This window comes from Lepus europaeus, chromosome 17, assembly GCF_033115175.1.
Source record: "Lepus europaeus isolate LE1 chromosome 17, mLepTim1.pri, whole genome shotgun sequence".
In the NCBI taxonomy this organism is placed as follows: Eukaryota; Metazoa; Chordata; class Mammalia; order Lagomorpha; family Leporidae; genus Lepus; species Lepus europaeus.
The window spans coordinates 31,609,484-31,637,090 of NC_084843.1; the positions used below are offsets into that span (position 1 = coordinate 31,609,484).

Consider the following 27,607-nt stretch of genomic DNA (forward strand, 5'->3'; position numbering starts at 1 on the left):
GTGTCAGGGACAGGACAGTGCCGTGGCATAGCAGGTAAGCTGCTACCTGTAGCGCCTACATCTCATATGGGCACTGGTTTAATCCCGGCTGCTCCACTTCTAATCCAACTCCCTACTGGTACCCCTGGGAAAGCAGGTGATGACCCAAGTCCCTGGGCCCTTGCAACCCACATCAGAGACCTGGAAGAAGCTCCTAACTCCTGGCTTCAACCTGGCCCAGCCCGGTTGTTGTAGCCATTTGGGGAGTGAACCAGCAGATGGAAGATCTCTCTGTGTCTCTCCATCTCTTTCTGTAACTCTGCCTTTCAAATCAATAAATAAATCTTTTAAAAAAAAAAAATCTCTGTGTCTCCCTCTCTGTAACTATGCCTTTCAAATAAATTTTTTAAAAAACTAAAACATAATGAGAAATCTTAAAAAAAATTTCAGTTTTTCTGCCATTACATAGATACTACTATGGAAGAGGGTTAACCACATTGGAGAAGCTATTTGGCGCCGGCGCCGTGGCTTAACAGGCTAATCCTCCGCCTTGTGGCACCGGCACACCGGGTTCTAGTCCCAGTTGGGGCGCCGGATTCTATCCCGGTTGCCCCTCTTCCAGGCCAGCTCTCTGCTATGGCCCGGGAAGGCAGTGGAGGATGGCCCAAGTCCTTGGGCCCTGCACCCGCATGGGAGACCAGGAGAAGCACCTGGCTCCTGGCTTCGGATCAGCGAGATGCGCCAGCCGCAGCAGCCATTGGAGGGTGAACCAATGGCAAAAAGGAAGACCTTTCTCTCTGTCTCTCTCTCTCACTATCCACTCTGCCTGTCAAAAAAAAAAAAAAAGAGAGAGAGAGAGAAAAGCTATTTGGTTAACATACTGTGTGTCTCCAAATATCCCAATTGTGCCTCCTTGCCTATTAAAGTTTCCCACTAAAAAATTCATTAAGTCTTTCCTAGGCCACCATTAATCTAATGCCTGTTTGCCCAGTCTTGTTAGGGCTCTTTCAGACCTGCAGAAAGGCCGCTGTGAGAGCTCAGGCACTTCCAGAGAGGTTCTTGACACGCAGCCAGGCGACCCAAGGTCTACAGAGCAGCGGAGTGTCCATCTGAACAGAGCCACACCAGCTTTACTTTAAACTTTATTATAGTAACAAGGTGATTCTTTTTAATAATAAAAGCAGACAGCCTATAGGCAAAACGTGGCCCTGTCTCAAGGCCAAGTACCGCTTTCCTACTGTTTTGGACCTGGGCCGGTCACTGCAGTCTCTAGATTATAATGTCTATCCACCAGGTGTCATGGTTTAGCAGTCTGAAGGAGCTGGAGGCTGTCTCCCTGCATTAACAGTTGAATTGAGTTGGAGACAAGAATGTGTGGTGAAGGTAGGCAGATTGGGGAAGGGTGTGATGGGTAGAAAGCAGCTGGCCCTTCCAAGACCAGCAGCTTCTCCATCCAGGTTCCTAACCTACCGCTACCCCTGGAAGGAGTCAGACACAGGCTCTTAGGGTAGCCCTGGCTACCTAAGCCTAAGGGTTGTAGCCCCAAGTCTAGGTAGTGATCCCGTCAGTAAAACCTGTTTGTGCCCAGATACCCCCTGCCCTTCCTCTCTTGCTCTGGCTTCAAGTGCCTTGGGTCACAGGAACACGTGTGCAGTAGAGACCGTGAGACATTGCCCTTCCCAGCCTGAAGGTCTCAGAGACTCAGATGCAGGATACAAACGTGAGAAGTCACAGGGCTATGAGGATAAGAGTGCCGGAAGACCCCAGTAGGAAAAGAGGTCAGTACCCCTGCTTCTCCCACACGCCTTTAAGCTGCAGGTGCAAGGCAGGAGACAAACGAGCTCAGCCAGGCAGGTCCCCTGCTTGCTCTCAGAGCCAGCCATTGCTGGTGAAATCCAGACGCAGGGCCTCCTCCTCAGCAGGGCTCAGCGCCTGCAATGGCGCACGGCAGGGGCCTCCGTAGTAGCCAAACCAGTCCATGACTTTCTTCAGCCCCGGAATCCCGAAGCGCCGCGTCACCTAAGAAGCAGGGCCCGTTAGAAGGGATGGGGAATCCCCCTCACACGTGCACACCCCTGGGGCCCAGACGTCTGTCACTTTCAGACTTTCCAACCCCTGCCCCAGTAAAGCAACACTAGCACTTCTCTGTGACACATGGGGTAGAATGGAATCCAGACCTAGAGACCCAAACCTGTCAGTATTAGAGCCACACGCCAAAAGCTCAGACAGAGGAAGGAAGGCGTCTCCTTTGGTCTCGAGGGAGAGACCCACCCCAACAGGGAGCAGGGCGCCATTCCATCCTCAGGCTGTGATGGCAGAAGGCGGCAAGGCTACAGATCTGGCCACAAAAGCCCCAGTCTGTGGCCTAGTGCCTGGTACCTCACCCAGGAAGGAGAAGGGCCTCCCAGCGCCTCCCACACAGCTCAGACCCCTGTTCCCCCAGCCTAGCAGATCCCCCACCCACATAGCCATAGCTCTTCCCTTGGCTCTGAATTGCACACTCTCACAGGAGAGGAAATGCTACCACCCAAAGACATTTTGCTGTGCCACCATGGGCCACTGACTTGTTATTTCTAAGCAAGTTCTCTTGTCTAAAACAGGAGGGGGCTCTAAGGGCCTTTCCATGAATGGGGCCTAGGGGACTTCAAAGCTGTTGTCTTAATTTAAAATCAGGCCTGCAATTTTACCAACTCAATGAGGCACCAAGTTTCTTTGGTTTGGGTATGGCAATTGGTTACAGCATGCTGATCAGTAATGTTAGATTAATCTTTGACTGCCTAAAAACTAAGACAGTAACCAGTACTTAATCAAGTTTTATTTGGAGGGAAGGTAGAAATATGGGCTCCATGTAGGGTAAAATTAAGAGGGCTTAAATTAAAAGGGGGAGGCGGCGCTGTGGCACAGCAGGTAGCTGCTGCCTACAGTGCCAGTATCCTATTGGGCGCCAGTTCAAGTCCTGGCTGCTCCACTTCCAATCCAGCTCTCTGCTATGGCCTGGGAAAGCAGTAGATGACCCAAGTCCTTGGGCCCCTGCACCAGCGTGGGAGACCCCTAAGAAGCTCCTGGCTCCTGGCTTCAGATCAGCCCAGTTGTGGCCACCTGGGGAGTGAACCAGCAGATGGAGGACCTCTCTTTCTCTCTCTCTCTCTCTCTCTCTCTCTCTCTCTCCTTCTCTCCTCTCTCTATGCCTCTGCCTCTCTGTAACTCTGCTTTTCAAATAAATAAATAAAATAAAACAAACAAATAAATAAAAAGAGGACCTTAGGGTAAATGATTAACAACTCTTCACCACTAGAGGCCAGTAGACTTCAGCAAGATTGGGCTTGGACCCTCCTCCCAGCCTGCTCCCACCCGGGGTGTTCAGAGAGCCTGGCTTGTACCCCAGACCTGAGTGGGTGGGAAAGACCCAGGGCAGGGGAAGGAACCGAGCGGCACCTGGAGAAGAGCTTGCTACCACTGCGGGCCTCCGAGGACCTCGTGGACACAGCCTCTTCCCGCCCTGAAGGCCTTGTGGGCAGAGGCTGTGGAAAGCCCTAAGTACACCAGGGCCAGAGGTCGAGCGCAGGGCAGGTGTGGGAAGGACACAGTGTTCAACCGGGGCAGGGCGAGAGGGTGACATCAAAGTGCTCTTGGGGCGTCTGAGCCTACAATTCAGGCAGCAGAAGGTGTTCCAGGCATTCCTGACCAAGTGCCCGGGCTGGCACAGGAACGAGGACAGAGTGAAGGGAGAGGGGACAGCAGCTGGACGTCTGCTGTCCCCAGTGGGCAACCCAAGCTACTTCGTCTGAAAAACGAGGTGGTGACAGCAGTGACGCCACAGAGGTGTCACAGGATCCAGTGAAGAGAGCACTGCGAATACCAGGTCAGTCCCCAGGGTCCCAAATGCTGCTCCTTTTCCTGTCCTGATAGGATGCGGGGTCCAGGCCTTCTCCTTCACAGATTGGGGGTGGAGACCCCACCCAGAGCCTGGGCCCTGTGGGGTTCAGCTAAGAGGCCTCATTAAGGCCAGTCCTTCCAAGCTGTTACAGAGCGGCCCATCCCAGGACGAGCTTCCCATCTCGGGAGACTCGTGCTTCTCCTCGGCCCTCACTTCCCGACCCCTGAGCGAATCTGCTGTGAGGGTGATGCTTGGCTCAGCCTCACGTGGAAAACATAAGGGAGTGCCAAAAACCTCACTCATCAAAATGAATAACGTATCAATGCAATATTTTAAAAATCCATGAAGAATAAAGTTTTAGATAAAGACAGGATCTGACAGAGCTAAGTCTTGCCAAACTGTAGCCTCAGGCAAAAGTAAACATGTGTGCCCCTATCCACTTGATTTTATTTGTTTTTTAATGCTTATTTTTTTCTCCTAGATTTGGGGGAAAAAAAGTGATAAGTTTGCTCCTATTAAAGTCAGAGAAATTAAGTTATAATAAATTCTATTTTTGATATACACATAATATTTAAACCTAAAATAGTGCTATGAGTTCTAATGTACCCACTTACCAATTTTTTAGCTTTTCAACTACATTAACGTTGAAGGGGTTGGAGGGGCACCGCTGAGAACAACACAACTTTCAGGAAGATGGAGTGGAAGTACTTGCCCCTATTCTTCCCAGTAAGTACAATTAAAATCCTGGATGTTATGTAAGAACAGACATAAGAAGGCTCTGGAAGGTAGAAGACCAACCAGGGACCCCCAAAGACCAACACAACCCCGGGGGCTAGACAAGGAGCCAGCAACCATGAAATGCCAATGGGCACAGACAATACAGGCCCAACACCAGGCTGCTCTCTCTGCCAACGGACTGGGAAAGGGGAAGCCTAACAAGATGGAGAACTCTAGCAATCACCTCTCTCCAGACAGGCCAGCAATGGGTTAACAAAAGCCTAAGCCTCCACGGCTCAGTCCTGGCTGGCCAGTGTCAGAGGCCCCAGCGAGGACAGTCGCGCTTCTCACCACTGCCCACCGTTAAGGAGGCCACCCCAGGCCAGCTCATCCCCTGACTCCCTCCTAGACACATGGGTGACATCAATGGGCCAGGCAGGGGAGCAGCAGGGAGACACTCCTGACCCTCCAGCGGGGAGCTCTCAGTGGAAGCTGAGTGCAGAGCCTGGTGCACAGTGTAATAATAAAAAAAAAAGACAAACTCCTAAGAAAGAAGTTTCTTGGCTCCAATAATTTCACTGGAGCATTCTACAAATGTCAAAAGAAGATTTAATACCAAATCAACAAGTCTCTTCCAGAATTGGAGAGAACACTTCCCAATTTATTTTATGAATGTAAGTATTACCCTCATACCAAAACCAGACAAAAGCTATGCAAAACAAGAAAAACTGCAGACCATATTCTTCATGAACAGAGACATGAAAGTCCTCAACAAATTATTAGCAAGTGGAATTCAGCAATGTATCAAAAGAATTATTGGGCAGGCTTCAGGTATAGTTTACTTGCTGTTTGAGGTCCCTGCATCACATATCAGAGTGCCTGGTTCGAGTTTCAACTACTCTGCTTCCAGTCCAGTTTTTTACTAATACACATCCGGGAAGGGCGGGTGATGGCTCCAGTATTTGGGTTCCTGCCACCCACGTGGGAGACCCAAATAGACTTCCAGGTTCCTGGCCTTGGCCTGGCCAGCTCTGGCTGTTATGGGTGTCTGGGGAGGGAACCAGCAGATACACGATCTGTCTCTGCCTTTCAAATAAAATGAAAATAAATTATTAAAAAATAATTCTACATCATGATTAAGTGGTGTTTAGCAAAAGAAGTCTCGGTCAAATATTTGAAAATTAATGTAATCCACAGTTTTAACAGAAGAAAAAGTCATATGATCATATCAGTCAATGCCCAAAAGTATCCTTCAAAATTCAACACCATTTGTGATTTTTAAAAATTCTAAGAAATCTGGGAATTGAAGGCAACATCCTCAACTTAATAATAAGCATCTAGAAAAACCTAGAGCTAACATTATAAATAATGGAGAAAGGCTGACTTTTTTCCCTTAATATCAGAAATAGGGGCTAGCATTGTGGTACTGGGGGTTAAGCCACTGCCTGCAATACCAGCATCCCATATGAGCATGGGTTGAAGTCAGGGCTGCTCCACTGCCAATCCAGCTCCTTGCTAATGGGCCTGGGAAAGCTGTGGAAGATGGCTCAAGTGCTTGAGTTCCTGCCACACATATGAGAGACGTAGATGGAGTTCCAGGCTCCTGGATTCAGCCTAGCCCAGCCCTGGCTGTGGCTGCCATTTGGGTAGTGAACCAGCAGATGGAAGATCTCTCTCTCTCTCTCTCTCTCTCTCATTCTGCCTTTTGCCTTTTAAATAAATAAATATTTTTAAAATAAAATATTAGAAACAAGGCAAGACTGCTCTATGCACTCTTATTCAACACAGTGCAGGAAGTGCTACTGCAATAAGGCAAGAAAAGGAAATAAGGCGCCCAGAGATCAGAAAGGAAGAAATAAACCTGTCCCTATTTGAAGATGATAGGACCGTCTGTGTAGAAATCAAAGTATCTGTCCAAAAAGTCCTCCTAGAACCAGTAAGTCACAGGACACAGCATAAACCTGCAAAAACCAAGTGTGTCCTGAGCTAGCAATGAAGACATGGATAGTGAAATTAAACATATAATACCATTTTAAGTGCCCCCAAATTTCTCAAAACATATACAGGACTCTTTGCTGAAAACTATAAAATGATGAAGAAATAAATAAAGACCTGGTTAAGTAGACACATCATGTTGAAAGACTGGAAAACAACATAGTAAAGATGACACTGTCCCCAGGTTGATGTACAGATTTAACACGATTTTTGCAAAATCCCAGCAGGATTCTTTTGTAGATATAAACAAGATTATTCTAAAATTCACATGGAAAGAGAGTAAATAATTTTTTTTGCTCGGGGGGGTAGAGAACAAGGTGGAAGGAATCAGTCTTTGATAAGACTTATTTTAAGATTGCCACATAGCAACAGCAATCAAGTGTGGGTGGTAGTACCGGGGAAGGACACACAGATCAATGGGAAGAATAGAGAGCCCAGAAATAGAGCCACACACCTATGCCCCACTGATTTTTGACAAAGGTATGAAAGCAATTCAGTGGAGGAAAGATTGCTTTTTCAACAAATGGTGCTGGAGCAAGAGGGTATCCATGGGGGGAAAATGAACCTTGACCTAAACTTTACACTTTATACAGAAAATGAACTCAAAACGGGCCACAGATTCACAAAACAGATTTATAAAACTTTTAGCAAAAAATAGGAGAAAATCTTTGCAATCTAGTGCTAAAAGCAAGGAGTTCTGAGACTTGACTCTCAAAGTACAATCCAAAAAAAAGGGAATACTGATGAATTGGGTGAAGTCAAAATTTAAAATTTTTACTGCACAAAGGCAAAGAGAATGAAAAGACAAGCTACAGACTGGGAGACAAATATTTACATGCCATATATCTGGAAAAGGACGTGTCTAGAAGATATAAATAACTTTCAAGGCTCAACAGTAAAAAAAAAAAATTCAGTTAGAAAAGGGGCAAGACACAAAAACATGTTTGACTTAAGAGGACACAGACTGCAAAAAAACAAAAACCAGAAAAAAAAAACCACAAAAAGCTGTTCAATATCATTAGCCACCAGGGAAATGAAAATTAAAGCCACAAGGAGATGTTACTGCCTAAGCCATCAGAATAGCTAAAAATTAAAAATAGTCACAACACCAAAATCTGGCAAGAATGAAGATCACTCATATGTTTACACTGGTGGAAATGTAAAATGGTAAGGCACTCTGGAGAGCAGGCTGGCAGCTTGTTAAAGCACTGAGCATCGTGTGATCCTCCAATAGCACTGCTGTACATTGATCCTATGAAGATAAAAACTGAGGCCATATAAAAACTTGTTCACTGCGGTTTTTTTTTTTAAAGATTTATTTATTTATTTATTTATTTGAAAGGCAGAGCTACACAGAGAGAGAAGGAGAGCGGGGAGGGAGGAGGGGTCTTCTATCCACTGGTTCACTCCCCAATTGGCCGCAACAGCCAGAAATGTGCCGATCCAAAGCCAGGAGCCAGGAACTTCCTCCAGGTCTCCCATGTGGGTGCAGGGGCCCAAGGACTTGGGCCATCTTCTACTGCCCTCCCAGGCCATAGCAGAGAGCTAGATTGGAAGAGGAGCAGCCGGGACTAGAACCGGTGCTCATATGGGATGCAGGCACTGCAGGCGGCGGCCTTACCCACTACGCCACAGCACTGGCCCCTACTGCAGTTTTTATCAGCCAAATACTGTCCTTGGGGCTACTGTTGTGGCACAGTGGGTTAAGCTACTACTTGTGACACAGGAAACCCATATCAAAGTGTGGTTTGAGTTCCAGCTGCTGCTCCACTTGTGGTCCAATTCCCGGCTAATGTACTAGGGAAAGCAATAGAAGATGGCCAAGTACTTGGGCCTCTGCCAACATGTGGCAGACCTGGGTGGAATTCCTGGCTCCTGGCTTTGGCCTGACCCAGACCTGGCTATTGCAATCATTTGGGGAGTGAACCACTGGATGGAAGTTCTCCTCTCTCTGAAGCTCTGCCTTTAAAATAAATAAATCTTAAAAAAAAAAAAAACAAAAAAACACGAAAAACCTATCCTTTAACAGGTAAATAATTAAATTGGCTATTCCATGGTACAGCCATCCCATGGAATAGTACTCAGCAATGAAAAAGAATGACATATTGATACATGCAGTGACCTAGATGAATCTCTAGAGAATTATGCTGAGTGAAAAAAGCTAATCCCCAAAAGCTATATATACTGTGTCCACAGTGTCTTCAACTGACAAAATTATACAAACGGTGAGCATATGTGGTCTCTCGGGGTGCAAAGGTATGGGGGCAGGGGTGAGGAGGTGCAGCCATCAAAAGGCGACATGAAGGCTCCCGTGGTGTTGGGACTATTCCGTACTACAACTGTATTGATGTCAATACTCTGGTTGTGAAATCAGTATACAGCTTTTTAAGATGTTCCCATTTGGAGGAAACTGGCTAACAGATACATGGGATCTATCTGTATTACATTTATTACAATTGCTGTGAACCAAAAATGATTTCAAAGTAAAAAACTTAATTTAGGGGCCTGCACTGTGGTGTAATAGGCTAAGCTACACCTGTGGCATATGAACACTGGTTTGTGTCCCGGCTGCTCCTCTTCTGACCCAGCTCTCTGCTGTGGCCTGGGAAAGCAGTGGAAGATGGCCCAAGTGCTTGGGCCCCTGCCCCCACGTGAGAGACCCAGAAGAAGCTCCTGGCTCCTGGCTCAGATCAGCTCAGCTCCAGCTATTGCAGCCATTTGGGGAGTTTACTAGTGGATGGAAGACCTTTCTCTCTGTCTCTCCCTCTCTTTGTCTGTAACTCTGCCTCTCAAATAAATAAATAGAACCTTTAAAAAAAATGTAAAACATATGTAATAACAGTATATGGGAGCATACACTTTTTTGTTTGCCTCAGGCTTCAGAATGGCTCTGAACTTGACCAGCATTTCATCTCAAATTCTTCTTGGCTTACCCAGCCAAGAACTGGGGATCAGGGCCTGACTGCACATAGATTATGTGAAGAAAGAACTCTCTGGGAAAGCCTGGGCTCTGAATGCCTTCGGCCTTTTACTCTCTCCTTCACGTCCCTCCACATTCTATTTTTCAGACTTTGGCCTCTTGAAAGCTGACTGACACGTCCCTGGTTCACTCTCTCTAAGGATGGTCCAGGATCACTCACGGCACCATCACTCAGGATGCTTCTTCCAATGCATATTCCTGGGCCCAGCTGTAACTGAATACCTAAAAGAATTCTAACGTTCCCTTAAACTTAAGAACCAACAGGGGGCCGGCACTGTGACTTAGCAGGTAAAGTCACCTCCTGCAGTGCCACCATCCTATATGGGTACTGGTTCCAGTCCCGGCTGCTCCACTTCCAATCCAGCTCTCTTCAATGGCCTGGGAAAGCAGTAGAAGATGGCCCAGGTCCTTGGATCCCTGCACCCACGTGGGAGATCCGGAAGAAGCTCCTGGCTCCTGGCTTTGGATCGGCACAGCTCCGGCTGTTGCGGCCAATTGGAGAGTGAACCATCAGATGGAAGACCTCTCTCTCTCTGCCTCTCCTCTCTGTGTATAGCTCTGCCTTTCAAATAAATAAATAAATCTTTTTTTTTTTTTTTTTTTTTTTTTGGACAGGCAGAGTTAGACAGTGACAGAGAGAGGCAGAGAGAAAGGTCTTCCTTTTTCCATTGGTTCATCCCCCAAATGGCTGCCACGGCCAACGCACTGCGCCAATCCAAAGCCAAGAGCCAGGTGCTTCCTCCTGGTCTCCTATGTGGGTGCAGGGCCCAAGCACTTGGGCCATCCTCCACTACCCTCCCGGGCCACATCAGAGAGCTGGACTGGAAGAGGAGCAACCGGGACAGAATCTGGTGCCCCAACCAGGACTGGAACCCGGAGTGCCAGCGCCGCAGGTGGAAGATCAGCCAAGTGAGTCATGGCACCAGCCAATAAATAAATAAATCTTAAAAAAAAAAAAAAAAAAAAGAACCAACAGGGCTCAACTTTGTCTTAAGCCAGGATTTTCTGGAGGAGGAACAAGGAGTTAACACATTGGGATGTGCTCTGAAAGGGAAGAGACTGAGTGGGGGCTCCGCACCAGCCCTGGCTCCTGCTCCAATGAGGATGCAGATGACCCCCCATCCCCACCCCCTCCCCGACTGCTGCCCTTGTTTGGAGGCTCACCGCAGAGTTTGGCTCAATGAGGCGATGCTGCAGCTTCTGTGCCTCTTCCCATTGTCCCGTGAGACACAGCCGCTCCAGTTGGCACACCTGGGCGCCCAGGACATTGGCCAGGGCACACACGCCCCCCACACCTCCTGCCAGAGCAAGATACAGAACATCAGCCAGAAATGCTTCCCACAGGGGATCCCAAGCCCTGGTCCCTGCGCCCCTTCATTCTTGGGGACACAGGATGTGGATTTCTCTACTCTGGTGGGCCACATCAAAGGCACGTTCTGTGAGTGCAGAGTACACATTTCCAGAGAGAATGCTGCTTGCAGGCCCAGAGCTGCTCTGGTAGGGCAGGGAGCAGGGCCTGAAGGCAGCTCAAAGCCAGGTCCTTCCCCGCACCCCACCACTTGCCTCGGCCAGGCCCACCTGTCAGCGGACCCCTCCAGCATTCCCCAGTAGTCCCCTGAGTCTTCCGGCCTGGAAGAGGGTGAAGTGGACTGGAAGCCTTTGCTCTTCTGAAATCTTATTCCCCCCCCCCCCCCCCAGAGAATTCAGCCTGGGACAGCAGTGGGGGCAGGGATGGAAAGAGCTCTGGGCACAGGGTTGGGAGTCTGGGCATTTCCTTCCACTGGCTGTGTGATCTTGGACAAGTCACAGGTCCTCTCTAGTCTGCTTTGTTCTCTTCCAGGCAAATGAGCAGGCTGGGGTCTCAGAAAGCCTTGCCACCTCTGACAGGCAGGAGAGGCCTCGAGACTGGAGCGAGAGCAGAGGATATGGAATAAGCTGACACTACACAGGGCTGGCGTTCTCTAGGCCTCACGCTACTTTGCTTTGTAGGGTAGAAACTCGGGCCCAGAGAGGGTGGGTGCTTGCCCAGTGTGATGCGGTGAACAAATGGCCGAGCCGAGATTCCAGCTCAGATCCTCTGTCTCCAGAGCTGTGCTCTTTCCAGCAGCTCTGCTCTCAGGAGCAAGGTGGAAATGGCTTCTCTCTCCAACCCTGCAAGGATGTAGGAGATGTGCAAGGACCCAGACAACAAGCTGAAGTCTGCAGTGACCAGAGGGAAAGGAAGCAGCCCCGTCTCCTGTGGGATTGAAAAAGTCACGCAAACCTGTACTCAGTGGGGCTGCAGCTGGCAGGAACAGATGTTCCCTCCCTGCCTTCCCTGGCTCAAGGACAACCTGAACCCTAGGACCTTGACCCCAACAGACAAGAGCAGGTGGTCTCAGTGACATTCCTAGGATCCTGGCCTGGAACGGCACCTGACGATTTATTCCAGCCTAGGACTGAGAGAGAGGAAGATGAACTCCTGGAGTAGGGAGGAGGTCCCTAATGTCTCTGCCCTCTGAGAATGATTTACATGGAAAGATTAGAGCAGCCAAGTTTGTCATCCAAGAGTGGGCTCAAGGTTTAGAGCAAACTGCAAGTGTCCCTCCTATAGGCCGGGAATTGTACTCTGCCACCTTCCTCCACCCAGTGTGGTCACAGTCAAGCACCCAAGCAAGCAGGGCGGCCAGGGCTCCAGGGTTTCAGAGCAGGCAGGCTGGCAGCCACTCTCTGCAGCCCCAGCCCCAGCCCTCATTGTCTCTCCTGGCCGACCCGGCTGCCTGGCAGGATCCTGGTCACCCCCGACAGTTTGAGAGCAGCAGGCAGCCTACCCAAGGCATAGCTGGCCAGCAGGAAGCCAGCCGATCCAGCCAACACCTGGAAGTCCTGCTTCCTGGTCTTGTGCACGATCAGCCCGATCCTGGTGGCCTGCAACAGCAAACGCCATGTGAGAGCTGGGCCCCGCCTCGGCCTGGAGGAAGCCCAGACACGTGTGGGAGAACAAGGGCCCGGTTCCCTGAGCAATGCCCTGAAGTTGAAAGCCACAGAGAGCCTGCACCAGGGAAAGAACCCAAGCAGGAGCCAGGGGCTGACAGAGACCTGAGAGCTGCCCTGAAGCTGGCAGTCAAAGCGCTAGAGTCCAGAGACGGAGGAGCGGGGCCCCGGCCGGGAGCTGCTGCCACTCACGTCACCACCGCTGTCCTTCATGCCCACGATATTCGGGTGCTGGGAAAGTGTGACAACCGCGTCCACAGGCAGGTCCAGCCCTGTGTTGGCTGGGACGCTGTACAGTACCACAGGGATCGGGGACAGGTCAGCAACCTGGGGGCGCAGAGAAAAGAGGGAGAGGACAGCTGCCCCAGGTCCTTTGACAAGCCAGAGGCTTGCTTCTGCTGGCCCACGGCACCGCAGGGCCACCTGGACAGCTCTACCTCCCACCTGTAAGCCAAGGTGCTGCACACCCTGACTGTAAGTGAGTGGGTGATGTCTACGAGCGGTCCCCAAAGGCTCATGGGAAATGCACATTATCTTTTCATCACACCTTTCCACAGTGGTTTTGAAGCCCCCTTTTGTCGAGTGCCTTCTGTAAACCAGACAGTTCCAAGCCCTATGTGCTTCTGATCTCATTTATTCCTCGCAACATCCCTGCAAGGTAGATACCATCATCCCTTCCATATTAGAGGGGAGAAAACTGTGGCACAGAGAGGTTAGGCAAGTTATTCCATGTCACACAGTGATGCAATTGGCATGCCACCATTTCCTGAGCTGTATTGCCAGGAAGTAGGCTCACCCCCCCACCCCAGCTTCTCTCACTCCTCTCCTGGGGCAGAGCCGCTGCCTCACCCACCTCCTCTTGGTCCCTGGCCTCTGCCCCATGCCCAGCCTCACACCCACCTTGGTGTAGTGATGGATGAGGGCGGCACTGTCCATGCGGCCACGATAGTAGCAGGGGGTCACCACCAGGGCGGCGTCAGCCCCGACCTGCGCCATGCTGACCGTCATCTCCACTGTGGCTTGAGTGGCTGCAGGAGGAGGAAGGAGGGTGGTGAGGGCAGGAGGAACGAGACTTGTGCCAGGGACACTGGGGTGAGCAACGGGGTCTGGGCATGTCCAGAAGGGGCAGAACAAGTAGGTGGAACCCGACCAAAGGCCGGGAGCCTGGAGCTCCACAGCCCCACAGCCCACCCCCAGGACCCAGGGAATCCTGGCCTCACACTCGCAGCCGGAGCCGGCTAGCAGGAGCTTGTCCTTGGGAATAACCTGGCGCACACGGCTGACCACCTCCAGGCGCTCGCTGCTGGTCAGGAAGGGGAACTCGCCGGTGGAGCCCTGGACCACGAAGCCTGCAACAGAGCACCCATCACAGCGACTGACACCATCTTACCCCCTTATAAACCACCAGGACACTGGCGTTCAACAACCCCCCCCCCCCAAGTGCCTACCTCCCCAACACGTGTTTCTCAACACATTTCTTCCCTGATGCCAGCAGGTGCAATGCTAGTGTTCATATCATTTGTATTTGTTTAAAAAATTATTTTATTTATTTGAAAGGCAGAGTTACAAAGAGAGAGGAGAGACAGAGAGAGAATCTTCACCTGCTGGTTCACTCCTCAAATGACTGCAATGGCTGGGGCTGGACCAGGCTGAAGCCAGGAGCCAGGGAACTTCTTCCAGGTCTCCCACATGTGTGGCAGGAGCCCGAGCACTTGGGTCATCTTCCACTGCTTTCCCAAGCCATTAGCAGAGAGCTGGTTCGCAAGTGGAACAACCAGGTCTCGAACTAGTGCCCATATGGGATGCCAGTGTTACAGGCAATGGCCCTTTTTCTTTGCCTTAATGAAATGCTTCAGCCACACCAAAAAGAATAGACAATAATATAAGTCACAACTGTACTCCCAGCACCCATGGGAACCCTCCCCGATCACCTTCCTCTTTCTTAGCTCTCTGTCAGACTCAGGTATTTATTGTTTCCATTTGTGTCTTTATCTACTTCAGACAGACATATGGACCCATGAACAAGACATGCGGGGTCTTCAAAAAGTTCATGGAGAGGCTGGCATTGTGGCATAGCCAGTAAAGCTGCTGCCTGCAACGCCAGAATCCTATTTGGACACTGGTTTAAGTTCCAGCTGTTGGCTGGTGCCACGGCTCCCTAAGCTAATCCTCCGCCTGCGGTGCCAGCACCCCAGGTTCTAGTCCCAGTCGGGGCGCCGGATTCTGTCCCGGTTGCTCCTCTTCCAGTCCAGCTCTCTGCTGTGGCCCGGGAGTGCAGTGGAGGATGGCCCAGGTCCTTGGGCCCTGCACCTGCATGGGAGACCAGGAGAAGCACCTGGCTCCTGGCTTCAGATCGGCACAGCACGCCGGCCAGCTGCAACGCACTGTTGTAGCAGCCACTTGAGGGGTGAACCAACGGAAAAAGGAAGATCTTTCTCTCTGTCTAACTCTGCCTGTCAAAAAAAAAAAAAAAGTTCCAGCTGCTCCACTTCCAATCCAACACCCTGCTAATGTACCTGTGAAAGCAGTGGAGGATGGCCCAAGTCCTTGGGCCCCTGAACCCACGTGGGAGACCTGGAAGAAGCTTCAGGCTCCTGACTTTAGCCTGGTCCAGCCCTGGCCATTGAGGCCCTCTGGAGAGTGAACCAGCAGATGGAAGAATTCTCTTTCTCCCTAATTCTGCCTTTCAAATAAATAAATCTTTTCTTAAAAGAAAAAGTTCATGGAAAATGTGTGTTGGGAAGAATTATGTGGTTCTGGCATTGTGGTGCAGTGGTTTAAGCTACTGCTTGTGACACCAGCCTCCCATATCAGAGCACCAGTTCTAGTCCTGGCTGTTCCACTTCTAATCCAGCTTCTCGCTAATGTGCCTGGGAAGGTGGCAGATGATGGCCCATGTGCTTAGGCCCCTGCCAACCAATGTGGCAGATCCAGATGGAGTTCCTGGCTCCTAACTTCGTCCTGAGCAGGACCTGGCTGTTGCCACCATTTGGGGAGTAAACAAACAGATGGAAGATCTTTCTCTGTTTCTTCCTCTCTCTGTAGCTCTGCCTTTCAAATAAATTAATTAGTTTTAAATATATATATATATATATGGATGAATTATGCAGGAATTTCAATATTTTTGGCACCAAATAAGCTCATCTTCTAATCGTCATCGTCCACACACTTTTTGGGGATTCTCATCTAATCACTTTTGCAGTTTTCAACCTTGTAGAAATGGAATCCAGCTTCTATAACCTTCTGCAGTTTGTTGGTTTTGTTTAACATGTTTTGAGCTTTGTCTGTAGCACCATACTTAACTCTGATCCATTCATTATAATTGCTACGTAGCATTCGATTGTCTGGTTAAGCCACAATTTATTTTTCATCTGTTTGCTGAGGACATGTAAAATGTTCCCTCTTTTTGCTCCTGCAAAAGATGCTACAGCAAGCATGTTCTTTTTTTTAAAGATTTATTTATTTATTTATTATTTGAAAGGCAGAGTTACGGACAGAGGGGCAGAGACACAGAGAAACCTTCCATCTGCTGGTTCACTCCCCAAATGGCCACAATGGCTGGGACTGGGCCAGGCCAAAGCCAAGAGCCCAGAACTCCATCTGGGTCTCTCACATGGCTGGCAGAGCTCCAAGTACTCAGGCTGTCTTCCACTGCCTTCCCAGGTACATCAGCAGGGAGCTGGATCAGAAGTGAAGCAGCCAGGACCTGAACCAGTATCCATAAGGGATGCCAGCATTGCAGGAGGTGGCTTGATCTGCTGCTGTACCACATGCCAGGACGCACAAGAAAAAAAAAAATCTTGGGTATGAGTACACAGTCTGAGAGTTCCTCTGGAGTTCAGACACTTGGGTGTGTAATTGCTGACTCATGCCCACATGCAGCATCACGGGTGCCACATTAATGACTCAGCGTCTACCTCTTCAGCAGCACGGAAGAGCCTGCTGGTGTTCGTCTGTGCCAACTCTTGGTACCATCAGAACTAATTTTTAACCAATGTCCTGCATGCAAAGTGATATCTCATTGTTTTATCTTGCATTTTCTATTTGTGAGGCTTCTCTTACCCAGGCAAGTTAGCACGAGCTGTGACAGAACTGGTGCTCATCAGCTGAACATAAGGGAACATCGGTAGAATCCATTTTCTTCTCGGTTTCTTTTCCCCTTAGGTGTTTTTCATTTACTCTCCCCTTTCCTCTTCTTTTTCCTTCTCTTGTCCACCTCACTGCACTTTTAAGACAACTGAAGCAGTTTGCAGATACAGCACACAATGCAACAGGATTGTGCGTGAACAGAAAGTGACTTGGGGGAACGTGAAGCAGGAGCAGTGCTGGCCATGCAGCTGGAGGAGACGGACCGCGCATTTGACTTGGAGTTTCCCGACAGTCACAGCCAGAAGGGAAACATGGTCAGCTAGCAGATATGCAGAACCCAGAGATAAAAGCAAAGCAGCTGCGCTGGAAAATGCAGAGTTTCCTGGCACCGGCACCAAGAGATATTGTTCCTATGAGTCATCCGTATGGGGACGCGGCGTGATGCAGACTCAACTTCTCACTGCAAAGCCTGCTCCACGCTGTCCACAACATCCTTACCATCCCCTGAGCCGGTGGCCAAAGTATCTCTCGCTTCACTTGCTTTTTTTTTCTTCTCAGTTTTTGTCTTGGCGACATTAGAGGGAATAGGGGCAAATAGCTTTTGGCTTCTGTTTGATTGCCCTTGGAAGTTTCCTTACTCAGCACCAAGCTGGGAGCCTCCCTGGGTCTTGCTGCCTAATGGTCCCCGTGCTTTCCTGGGATTCAGACCCCCTTGCAAAGCTGCCTGGCCCGGCTGGCATTGGACCAGCGCATCTGACTAAAGATTCAAAGATCAAGCTCTCATGGCTTCCTCCATTCAAGTGCCAAAGACATTGTCCTCCCCACCCCTGCCTGCCACCCTGGCCACTGACCCAGCCACGGTCACTCACTCCCTAAGTCACCTTTCCTCCTGGCAGTCAGTTCCAGAGGCCCCTGGGGCCCCACGGGCAGTTCTGGCCTCAACAGCATGACAGCAGGGTCTTGTACTCTGGGAGGCAGCCACAGATCCCATGCCCCCAACTTCCCTGGCACCACCCTCTCTCGTCTCTTCAAGGTGGACATCGACCCAACCCTGCCTCGCGAGAAGGAAGCAATGCCAGGCCAGGGAAGCGTGGGTGTGGTACAGATCGGAGACACTAGAGTCAAGAGTCGTCCCTGGCTATTAGGCAAGAAAAGTGCATCTCCGAGTCTCCATTTCCTTCTGTAATGGACAGATCATTTCAAGCCTACCTTCTAGGGATGTTTTAAAGGCTCAGAAAACGCACCAGGAAGTGCTCCGGGATCTGTGAACTGGTGCTACAAAGGGACCCCTCTGTCACCCTGGCTCAGTGCCTGGTTCCAGGCTTGTTGTGCCCCTGCTCAGTGGGAGAGGAGGCCACAGGACAGGGAAAGGCCAGGGTCCCTGTGGGTCAGAGGAAAGTGAGGTGGCAGAGAGGCAGTGGGGCATCAGGACGCCCACTCCCACCAGCTGCGAGAGAGACCTCGGCTTCTTAACTGAAACATGGGGTACTACTGATACCTCCTGCAAAGAGTTGCTCTGTCATTTAAATGAGATGCTATTGGTAAAGTCCTCAGAAGTTGGTGCTTAGTCGGCATCAGCAAGAATTCTTCTGGAGTCAGGAGAGGGTGTGCAAGCCTAAAACTGAGGTGGGTGGGTGGAGGGGAGGGCCCTGTAGTTGGAAGACAAGAGGCTCACTCTCCCCTGCCTCAGTGGTTACACCGGCTGCTCTGGGGAGCTGGATGGCCTGGGAAGGGGAATGGATGTTTGGAGACAGGGACATACAAGCAACATTATGACTCACTGCAGCCAAAAGGAATCAAGTCTCTCACAAAAGGAGTATCCCCTGCCACTCTTCTGTCCTCTTGGTCCATCAACAATTGTCACCTCCTCCAAGAAGTCTTCCAGGACCCTCCCTAGGACCTCTCTCCTCTGAACACCCCCATTAGCTATTCCTTGTACTTCCCTGTTACCAACTCACAAATCAGAGGTCCTCAGAACCCTTCAATCTCCCACCTCACCTGTGGGATATTGCCTTTCATATAAAGTAAGAAACTGGACTGGAGGAGGGTCTTGAAAGTCCTCCCTGGCTCTAAGCTTCAGAGTTACTTTTCTGGCTGCTTCTCCTGGCCCGGGGCTGCCTCCATGCTGCTGCCTGTCAGGGTCCCCCAGCCACTCTCCTGCCCCTGCGCCTTTGCTCAGGCTGTTTCCTCTGCCTGCTACACCTTCTGCCTCCCGAGTGGTTGCTTCTCAGACGCCTGGGAAGCCGCCAGGCTTTCTTCACTTCCTCTTCCCTGAGGGCTCCACAGTTGGTTCTGTCCTCAGCTTGTTTTAGTCCCTCCTCTGGCCTCCATTCCTCCACCCACTGAGGCAGGGGTGACAGCTTGCTGCGCAAAAGGACGGCCCCCAGGCTGCTCTGAGACAGAACTCTTTTGCAGGATGTGATTCAACCTCCCCCTGGGAAGAAATGAGCATTTCCTGTTGAAAGGTTTCCATAGTTTCCTACGGAACTTCAGTGGAACTTAGCCTTGATCTGGGAAGCCAGCACCCTCATAGCTAACTCTCTTAGGAGTCTGGCAGGTGTCAGCTGCCCTTCTTTGTATGAGGCTAACAGTGAGTTACCCGCGTCCTCTCTCTCTCTTTTTCTTCAAAGATTCATTTAATTATTTGAAAGGTGGAGTGAGAGAGACAGAGAAAGAGAGAGATCTCCTATCTCCCTCTCTCTCTCTCTCTCCCCCTCTCTGTAACCCTGCCTTTCAAATAAATTTTTTTAAAAAAATCATTAAAAGAAAAAAAGAGAGAGATCTTCCCCATTTGGTTCACCCCCAAATGCCTTCAGCAGCCAGGACTGGGAACTCCATCCATGTGCCCCAAGTGGTGGTAAGGACCCAACTCCTTAGCCGTCACCTTCTGCCAGAGTGCACATTGGCAGGAAGCTGGAATCTGGAGAGATCCAGGACTCAAATCCAGGAAATGGAATGTGGGCATCCTTTTTTTTCAAAGATTTTAAAATTTATATGAAAGTCAACGTTACAGAGAGAGAGCTCTTCTGTTCACTGGTTCACTGGCTTACTCCCCAGATGGCTGCAATGGCCAGGGCTGGGCCAGGCCATTAGCAGGGAGCTGGATCAGAAGTAGAGCAGCCTGGCCTTGAGCTGGCACTCACAGGAGATGCTGTGTCACAGGTGCCAGCTATGCCACAGTGCCAGCCAGGTTGTGGGCATCCTTAGTCCACACCAAGTGCTGCTGCTGAAAACTTTTTCTTAATTTATAGGACTGAGAATTTGCACATTCCCTTCCCCAACCTCCATGAACAACATCTTATCTACCTGTGGTACAGTGATCAGAGCCAGAGAATTAACATTGGTACAATACCACTAGTTATAAACTTTTAATTTTGCCAGTTTGAAACACTATTTATTTACTGATTTGAGAAACACAAAGAGTTGGACAGACAGGGAGAGTGCCTATCTTCTAGTCCATTCCTCAAATTCTCAGGGGCCAAGCCAGGAAAGCAATCTCCTAAGGGTTGACAAGAACCCAATTCATTAAGCCAGCTGTCACCACCGCCTCCCAGGGTGTGCATTAGCAGGAAGCTGGAGTCTGGAGCCAGAGCCGGGAGTCAAATCCAGGTACTCTGATGTGAGAGGCCAATACGTAACTGCCCGTCTACTGCCTGAAGCATTTGTCAAAGTTAAGATTCCAAAGTCATAATTAGCTAATTAGAATTTAAGGTCTTCCAGATCTGAGTATATGTTTTATTACTCACTTTCAGAAACCAAACCTTATCACTTTTTCACTTTTTTTCTAATTTAGCAACCTCCAACATTTCCCAGTTTGATTGACACCATTTTTTCCAATTAAAATATTTATGGGGGTGGTATTTGGCACAGTAGTTAAGATGCCTGCATCAAGTATCAGAGTGCCAGTTTCCTCCCTATTCCACTTCTGATCCAACTTCCTGCTAATGAAACCTGGGAGGTAGCAAATGATATCCCAAGTAATTGGGTCCCTGTCACCCACATGGAAGACCTGAATTGTATTCCAGGGTCCTGGCTTCAGCTTGGCCCAGCCCTGGTTGTTGTAGCCATTTGAGGGAGCAGTGAACGAGCAAATGGAAGAGCTCTCTCTCTCTCTCTCAAATATTTTAAAATTTGGATGAACTATTTTAAATACAATGTTTATTTATAACATATGTAAACATATATTTTTGCTTATAGTCACTTATTAGTAATGGCCAAAAAATGCACTCCTTCCTGTTTGTGATAAAACTAATTAGCAACATTTAGGGGGCTTGTTGATTTATCCATCCTATGCAGTGACTCTGAGCCCCTGGAGTTTGAGGTCCACAGGCTGATAACTGCCAGTAACTCTGTAAGAGATCCAAACAGTAAGAAGTTGCTTTAACTGCCTGACTCAGGGTGGGGGCCGGGGGTGGCACCCCTTGCCCCAGAAATAGCTTCTTGGGACCCAAGAAGAGGCGGCAGGGGGAGTGCCAGGCCGGCAGGAGAGCAGAGAATGTGTCAGGACACGTGGGAAGAGGTCAGGGCATGCATGAGAGGGAGAACCATCTGGGGATGGTGGGAAGAGGACTGGCAGGCAGCACAGGGAAGGGACAGGGGTATGGATGTCGGAGTCAGGCAGAGCCGGGCTCTAATCCCAGCCACGTCCCAGGCAAGTTATGCCTCTGAATCCCAGATGCCTGAGATAATGGAATCCCTTCCTCTGGGCCTGTGACCTGACACAGGACGTGGCATGTACCAAACACACACAGAGAAGAGGCTGCAGCAGCCACAGTCCTGGCCCCGGCTATGGTAACACAAACAAGGAGGGATCACTCATTATCCCAGTTGAGTAGCCACGGATGTGGGTGGCGGGGAGGCGCCAGCATGGATCTCAGTGGGCCCCAGGAAGCAGGTGACAGAGCTGCAGGGAGCGGCGCCACAGACTGGAGAAGACACAAAATGAGGACAGCACCAGAAGAGGGGCCCCCAGTCCCAACCTGGTTTGGCCACTGGCTTCTGAAAGCCCTTTTCTCAGCCCGACTGCCCCAATACCAGGCACTTCCCGCTTCCCTGGCAACAGGCAGGTGGCTACTGAGGGCTCTGGAGCTATCCCATCCCCAGCCTCTGAGGCCAGGAAAGCTGTTCTATGGAGTCTGAAATCAGGCCCAGCCAAGGACCTTCCCCCTCCACCCCTGCCCAGATCGGAGGCCGCCTGCAGAGCCCTGGGGTCAGAGTGAGGGGCTGCAAGGCTTTATTGGCTCAGCTTCAGGCATTTGGCATCAGCAAGGGGCTCTCAGCTGCTCCTGGCATCTGCCTCCATCTTCTCTGGGTGGGTCTTCGGGGACCTCAGAGTCCATCTGGGCTACTTTGCTTCCTTCCCATTCTCCCTCCCTCAGGGCCATCACGGAGTGGAAGGGCCCACAGAGGGAGCCTGAAGAAGAAGGAACTTGGGTGGCAGCAGCTTACCCTGGGCCCCACAGGTTGTCCCATGAGAGAAAACGAGCCTGTGTGTGTGGGCCAGCCCTGCTCGGGGAAGGGGCAAGTCCATCCATGGTTAGGTGGCTTCAAAGGAGTCACAGATCTAGTGGCTGCGGTTGGACAAACTGTGGCTCTGATGGCTTGGGTGGCCAGGGTGACCCTGGTGGCTCTGGTGGCCTAAGTGGCTCTGATGGCTTGGGTGGCCAGGGTGACCCTGGTGGCTCGGGTGGCCTAAGTGGCTCTGATGGCTTGGGTGGCCAGGGTGACCCTGGTGGCTCTGGTGGCCTAAGTGGCTCTGATGGCTTGGGTGGCTGGGATGACCCTGTTGGTTCTGGTGGCCATGGAAAGTATGTATGTGGTTGGCACCAGCTATGGTGGTTTCCCGATGGGTGAGGAAATTGCCCTTCAGCTTAATTTCCACTTCCTCCAAGGCCTTCAGCTCCTCCTGGTTGATGTCTCTGGACTCCAGGTGGCCCGAGTGCTGGTGAGCCATGGCCCGCTGCAGCATGGAGTTAGCCAGCTGCCGCCCCTTGGTGTCGATCTCCTTGGTGCAGGAAGCCACAGCAGCCCACGTGGCCTCATCTGTGGATGGAGATTTTCCAGACTCCTTTTGGGTCTCTCTGATCGCTGAGGCCCCGGACATCCTCTGCCTGCTGGTGAAGGCCTCCCGGTGCAGAGCTGCACCCCCACCTCCTTGTTTAGTGGTAAAAGTCTCCATGCGAATGGTGGTACTGGCCTCGCCGCTCCCACTCTCAGGCTGCGCAGCGTCGCTGGTGGAGTTGGCACAGAGGTCGGGAACTAGCTTCTCTTCGGAAAGGCGACTAAAATGAGATTTGATCCAGCTCTCCTTCTTTGCTCGGTGGCATTCTGGGGGCTCGTGCTTGGCCCGTGCAGACTCAAGGGCTGTCTTCTGTCTCCATTTGTGCTGTGCCCACAGCATCAGGCCTCCACCCCCCAGCAGGAGGGTCGTACCCAGCACCACCTTGCATGATGGTTGCTGGATGAGCTCCCAGAAGGTCTCCAGGACCCACGCAGGGCAGGCAGAGCTAAGAGCACACTGGAACTGGGGGAGCCCAGGTGGTGTGGCTCATGCTTGAAAGGGGATGCTCCCAGAGGGTGTCTGGCAGGCAGGGGCCCCCACTGTGTCTTCCCTGGGATGCCCCTCCCACCTCAGCAATGAACCCCATTATGAGGAAGGCAGCTGTGGGTGGGGTGGGGAGGGACCACAGCATCCCTCCCATCCAGCCTGGCAGGCACTGCCTAAGGCCTGGGTCCTGTCTTCTACCTCAGTAGCTGTTCTCAATTTCAGGAAGGGCAGCTTCTTCAACTCTGAGTCCCTTATGTGTTCTGCTTGGAACCCATTCTGCAGTTCAGTCCTTACCTTCCAGTCTTTCATTTCCCCCACTCCCCATGTGGTGGCCCTCTGTGGGCACAGGCTGGCTCAGGCTGGCCATGGCAGAGGGCCCTTTGACTGCAGGGGCATCCAGTCCTGGTCATCTGGGGCTGAGGTGTCTCCTTCTCTGGGGCTGAGGGTCCATCTCTGCTGGCAGCTTGGCCTATTCCAACCCCACTTGCAGCCTCTGCCCCATTCAAGGGCAGAGCCCGGAAGGAAATGGGCCTAGGAAGGAGCTCATTCTGGAATAAGTGAGGTCACAATGGAGGAAGGCAAGCAGGGGGCTGAGAAGGCGGAGTGAATAGGACAACAGACTTCACCCCTGGGTCTCAGATCCCTGGGGCCATTATGGGACGGAGGCTACTACCTTTTGCCTTGGTGATACATCTGCAAACCCAGAATTTGCCCTATGTTAAATGTGCTCGGTTTGATGCAGCTCTCATTCTTTTTTTTTCCCCAAAGATTTATTTTATTTGAAAGGCAGTATTAGAGAGAGAGAGAGGGAGAGATAAAGAAATCTTCCATCAGTTGGTTCACTCCCCAAATGGCCGCAACAGGAAGGGCTGGGTCAAGCCAAAGCCAGGAGATAGGAGCTTCACCTGGGTCCCCCAAGTGGGTGCAGGGGCCCAAGCACTTGGGCCATGTTCCACTCTTCCTAGTTGCATTAACAGGGACCGGAAGTAGAGCAGCTGGGACTTGAACCAGCAACCAAATGGGCTGCCAGCGTCACAGGTGGCAGCTTAACCTGCTATGCCCCCAAGGCTGGCCCTGCAGCTGTCATTCTTTGTTTTGTGGCAATCAGCTTGTCCTGTGCTGACTCAAGGGCCCAGGTTGTGAGCAGTGGGCCTACTGGCCAGGCTTTCCATAAAGACTGTTCTATGGAAGCCTTTCTCAGGGTCCTAAATAAATACCCAGGGCCTCTTAGGGTAGAAACAGGCCTGGACCACTCTCTTTTCACTCTCAAAGGCATCTAACCATTAAAAAAAAAAATGAAGAAATGCCAAGCGAAGGCTGTACAAATTAGGATATTTAAAACATACGTTTCCTTTAACAGAGCAACGGCTTCAATATACACAAGAAGCCATGGTCCACTTTAGCTACCAAAAGAGTAAGATACAAGGTTAAAGTCTGAGAGGGAACATCATCTCCCCAGTCCTGCTGGATTGGCCTATGGCTGTCACCAAACTCATCTGGAAAAAAAACAATTCAAAGTCCATCTTTGGGGTTGTTTATGGCTGTGAGTTCACGGCCAAACGGCCCTTCAGCACAGCCCTTCCCTGCGGTCTCTGATACAACTTTTACTTTAAAACAATATTCTTTATTCAAATGAGCAGTAACAAGTTGGGAATGCCGGGGGATGGTGGCGGGGGAGAGGGGAGTACACAGTGCAGGCGATGCTTTCCAGAGGACTCTGACGTTCAAGAACGCATCGAGGGCAGGCTCACAGCTCTCTAGAGAACCTGTGTCCTACCACAGGAGGGCTTTGCAGTGTGGTATGTGATGGTTCCCTCCTCTCCTCTGAGTGCTGGGCCAAAGTCCATCCCAGGGGCCAGGCCCGGACAAGAGAGGCAGATTTTAGAGCTACCATGGTTCACTGCTTCCTTCCTGGACAATCTGCCTGTGTATGGGAACAGCAGCCGGACTCTCTGGCTCTGTGTTCTCTGTGCCAGTGCCCCAGGGCTGACTCCTTGGGGGAATATGTTGAGCACCGCGGCCCAGAGCTTGAAGGCTCGGATCCCAGCTAACATGAGGAGGCTGGATTGGAGAGGCTGTGATTTCTCCAAGGCAGAATCAGGATGCTCTCCTAGCTCCTCTACCTCCAGATGCAGGGCTTTCTCCCAGGGCCCCTGCCACATGCAGCCTGCATGGGCTGCAAGGGAGACGGACGAGGAGCACGTGTGGTCCTCCTGGCGGTCTCCCGAGCACCCCTTGCCTTCTGCAGGAGTCAGCAGGGGGAGGACCTGAGGAAGAGGCCGAAGGTCTGGAGTTGCAGATGCAAAGTCCACCTCCCCAACACCGAAGGAGAGTGTCCTGGAACCTGAAGCAGAACCAGTTAAGGAGCTTCTGGCTTCTCTTTAAGGGAACCAGGCCTCGGCCCAAACCTGCAGGCCCCAGTGAGCCGAGCTGCAGCAGAGACTTACTTAGAAACTGTGTCCCTGCTCGGTGTGGCTGTCCATGGGCATTCATTGTCCTCTAGGGAAGGAAGGGTCACATCACCTCAGCACTGAGCTATGAATGGGGTCTCAGTGTGGCCAGCAGTCACTGTCCTAAAGTAGCATTGTCACAAAGCCAATCACTGTCATCTGAATAATTAGGATCATGGGAAGCAGTGTCTCCTCACGTACATCACCCTACAGCTTCCGCTTTTCACCTGCATTCCCTGAGATCTCCTCCCAACCCTCACATGATGTGGGCGTTGTCAATCCATGTGAGGTTGAGAGAGATTACCCCGTAGTAAGTGAAGAGCTGTGATCTGAAAGCAGTCTGTCTACAGGTGTGCCCACTACACTGCACCTGTTCCCAAAGTTGGTACCCATGCAGCACCATTTGTTGGAACAGCCTGGCCTGGCCTGGCGGCTCAGTGGGCGAAACAAGAGTGAGTGCAGTGAGGCAGAGCATGCTCATTCATGGGTTCACTGAGTGACCTTGGGCAAGTGACCACACCACTGAGCCCCAGGCTCCCATCTGTGAGATGGTGCTACTGAAGGCACCAGCTCAGGGGACTGCCATGGCTGTTAGATGAGGGCAGGAGGGATGGAACAGGCCATCCCAGACATGGCTGCAATTCATGTAGAACAGCACAAAGACGATCTGGTTTCTGACCTCAGAGTGGGGCTACCTCCACCTAAAGGGAAAGATAAATCAGAGAAGCTGGAACACGGAGAACTAGTCCTGCCAAGAGAGGCTGTGCCCAGAAGAGAGTGCAAACGGGCTCCGAGGGAGCTGACGCCGCAGGCTGCATGCCCTCACACCGGCCAAGAGGGCCTGGCTGGTGAGGACCTTCACACCCATCATCCAGTTTGAGCCCCACAATAACTCTGGGAACTAAAAAGACACCTTACAGGTGTAACCTGTACCTGGCTCCTGCGGCAGCTTTCTGACTTAAATAAATCTTACTCAAAAAAAAAAAAAAAAAAAGAAAGAAAGAAAGAAAAAAGACACTCTACAGGTGGCAACTGGGGAAACTGAGGCAGGTAGTTTAGTTCAGGGTCACGGTCCTGACTCCAGACCAGTGCCCGCCGTGTTCTCCCATAATAAAATGCCCTGCACCCACCTCTGAGGGGCTTAAGAGGATGGGTCATTCACACCCCCTGCCTGCCGCCCTGGACGGGCCGCGCTTACCTCGGAACGGGAAGGTACCCAGCTTCCGCAGGTTCTCCTCCAGTTTCCTGTAGTCCACCTCTGCCGTGGCAGTGAACGGAGTGCTCACAGGAGGGTAGATGCCCGCCACGTCCACCTTCCTCCCGGCCCCCGAGGCCCAGCCCCTCCCGCCCCTGGACAAGCCCCTGCGCAGCCCCCGCCTCACGCAGGACCACAGCTGAGGCCTCAGCATCTCCGCAGGAGGCCCGAGAGCCAGCCGCTCTGTGCCCTCGGCTGAGGATGAGTCTGGCCTCCTTCCTACCCACTGTTAATGATCAATGCATCTGGTTAAAAATTTGCTGCCCCTCTGACTCCTGAGCAACGGGGCAGGCCTGAGCCCCCGCCCCCAGGGTCAGCGGTAAGGCCTGAAGGCCCCAGCGGACAGGTGGAGAAATGCCACAACCCAGTGTCCCTCTGGCCGGATGCAGGGCTTGTTCCTGAGGTCCTGACTCCAACTGCAGTCTCTAGCAGGCAATTGGGCCTTCTTCCCACAATTCCCAGCGCCACAGCCAGGAGCTTGGCTGGGCTTCCTGCGGCTGGAGGTAGCTGATTGGCTGACAGGGCCCGCCCTGCGGGAGGCGGGGCGTACCTGGCCAGAAGCTGCCCCGCCGGCCTGGCAGGCTCCTCCTGCCGAGGTGGCCTCGTGGCCGGGCCTGCGCAGGTGGCACAGAGCCCCACAGAGCAGTGGTCACCAGGAGGGCGGGGCCCAGGGCGAGTGCTTCGCCCAGCTCATTCATGCAGGGGCCGAGGCTGGCCCTGGGGTACTGGGAAGGGCCGGGAAGAA

At 51.4% G+C, this 27,607-nt stretch overlaps 2 protein-coding genes across 3 annotated transcripts; both read right to left on the bottom strand.

The window, feature by feature from the left end:
• Window positions 1-1,108: 1,108 nt before the first annotated feature.
• On the bottom strand, window positions 1,109-27,331 carry HOGA1 (4-hydroxy-2-oxoglutarate aldolase 1). 2 transcript variants are annotated; one of them, XM_062215325.1, is made up of 7 exons: window positions 26,806-27,331; window positions 13,742-13,870; window positions 13,422-13,549; window positions 12,714-12,848; window positions 12,359-12,455; window positions 10,713-10,846; window positions 1,109-1,998 (listed from the first exon to the last, which is right to left on the bottom strand). In XM_062215325.1, exons 1-7 carry the CDS (start codon window positions 27,014-27,016, stop codon window positions 1,849-1,851), a joined length of 984 nt encoding a protein of 327 aa, XP_062071309.1. In that variant the 5' UTR covers window positions 27,017-27,331; the 3' UTR covers window positions 1,109-1,848. The 2 variants fall into 2 exon arrangements, with proteins under 2 accessions (XP_062071309.1, XP_062071310.1); XM_062215326.1 differs by lacking the exon at window positions 26,806-27,331 and adding an exon at window positions 16,584-19,265 and having other exon boundaries at window positions 13,788-13,870.
• Window positions 19,328-26,798, bottom strand: C17H10orf62 (chromosome 17 C10orf62 homolog). The gene has a single exon (XM_062215327.1). It carries the CDS (start codon window positions 23,008-23,010, stop codon window positions 22,174-22,176), a length of 837 nt encoding a protein of 278 aa, XP_062071311.1. The 5' UTR covers window positions 23,011-26,798; the 3' UTR covers window positions 19,328-22,173.
• Window positions 27,332-27,607: the final 276 nt, after the last annotated feature.

Bases quoted from the DNA above. Each gene is read 5' to 3' on its own strand.
- C17H10orf62 (XM_062215327.1), bottom strand. From the start codon at position 23,010: ATGCTGTGGGCACAGCACAAATGGAGACAGAAGACAGCCCTTGAGTCT.
- HOGA1 (XM_062215325.1), bottom strand. From the start codon at position 27,016: ATGCTGAGGCCTCAGCTGTGGTCCTGCGTGAGGCGGGGGCTGCGCAGG. The intron at 12,849-13,421 runs GTGGGTGTGAGG...CTGCGCCCCCAG, and splicing joins TCATCCATCACTACACCAAG to GTTGCTGACCTGTCCCCGAT. The intron at 1,999-10,712 runs GTGAGCCTCCAA...CCTGCTTCTTAG, and splicing joins TCATTGAGCCAAACTCTGCG to GTGACGCGGCGCTTCGGGAT.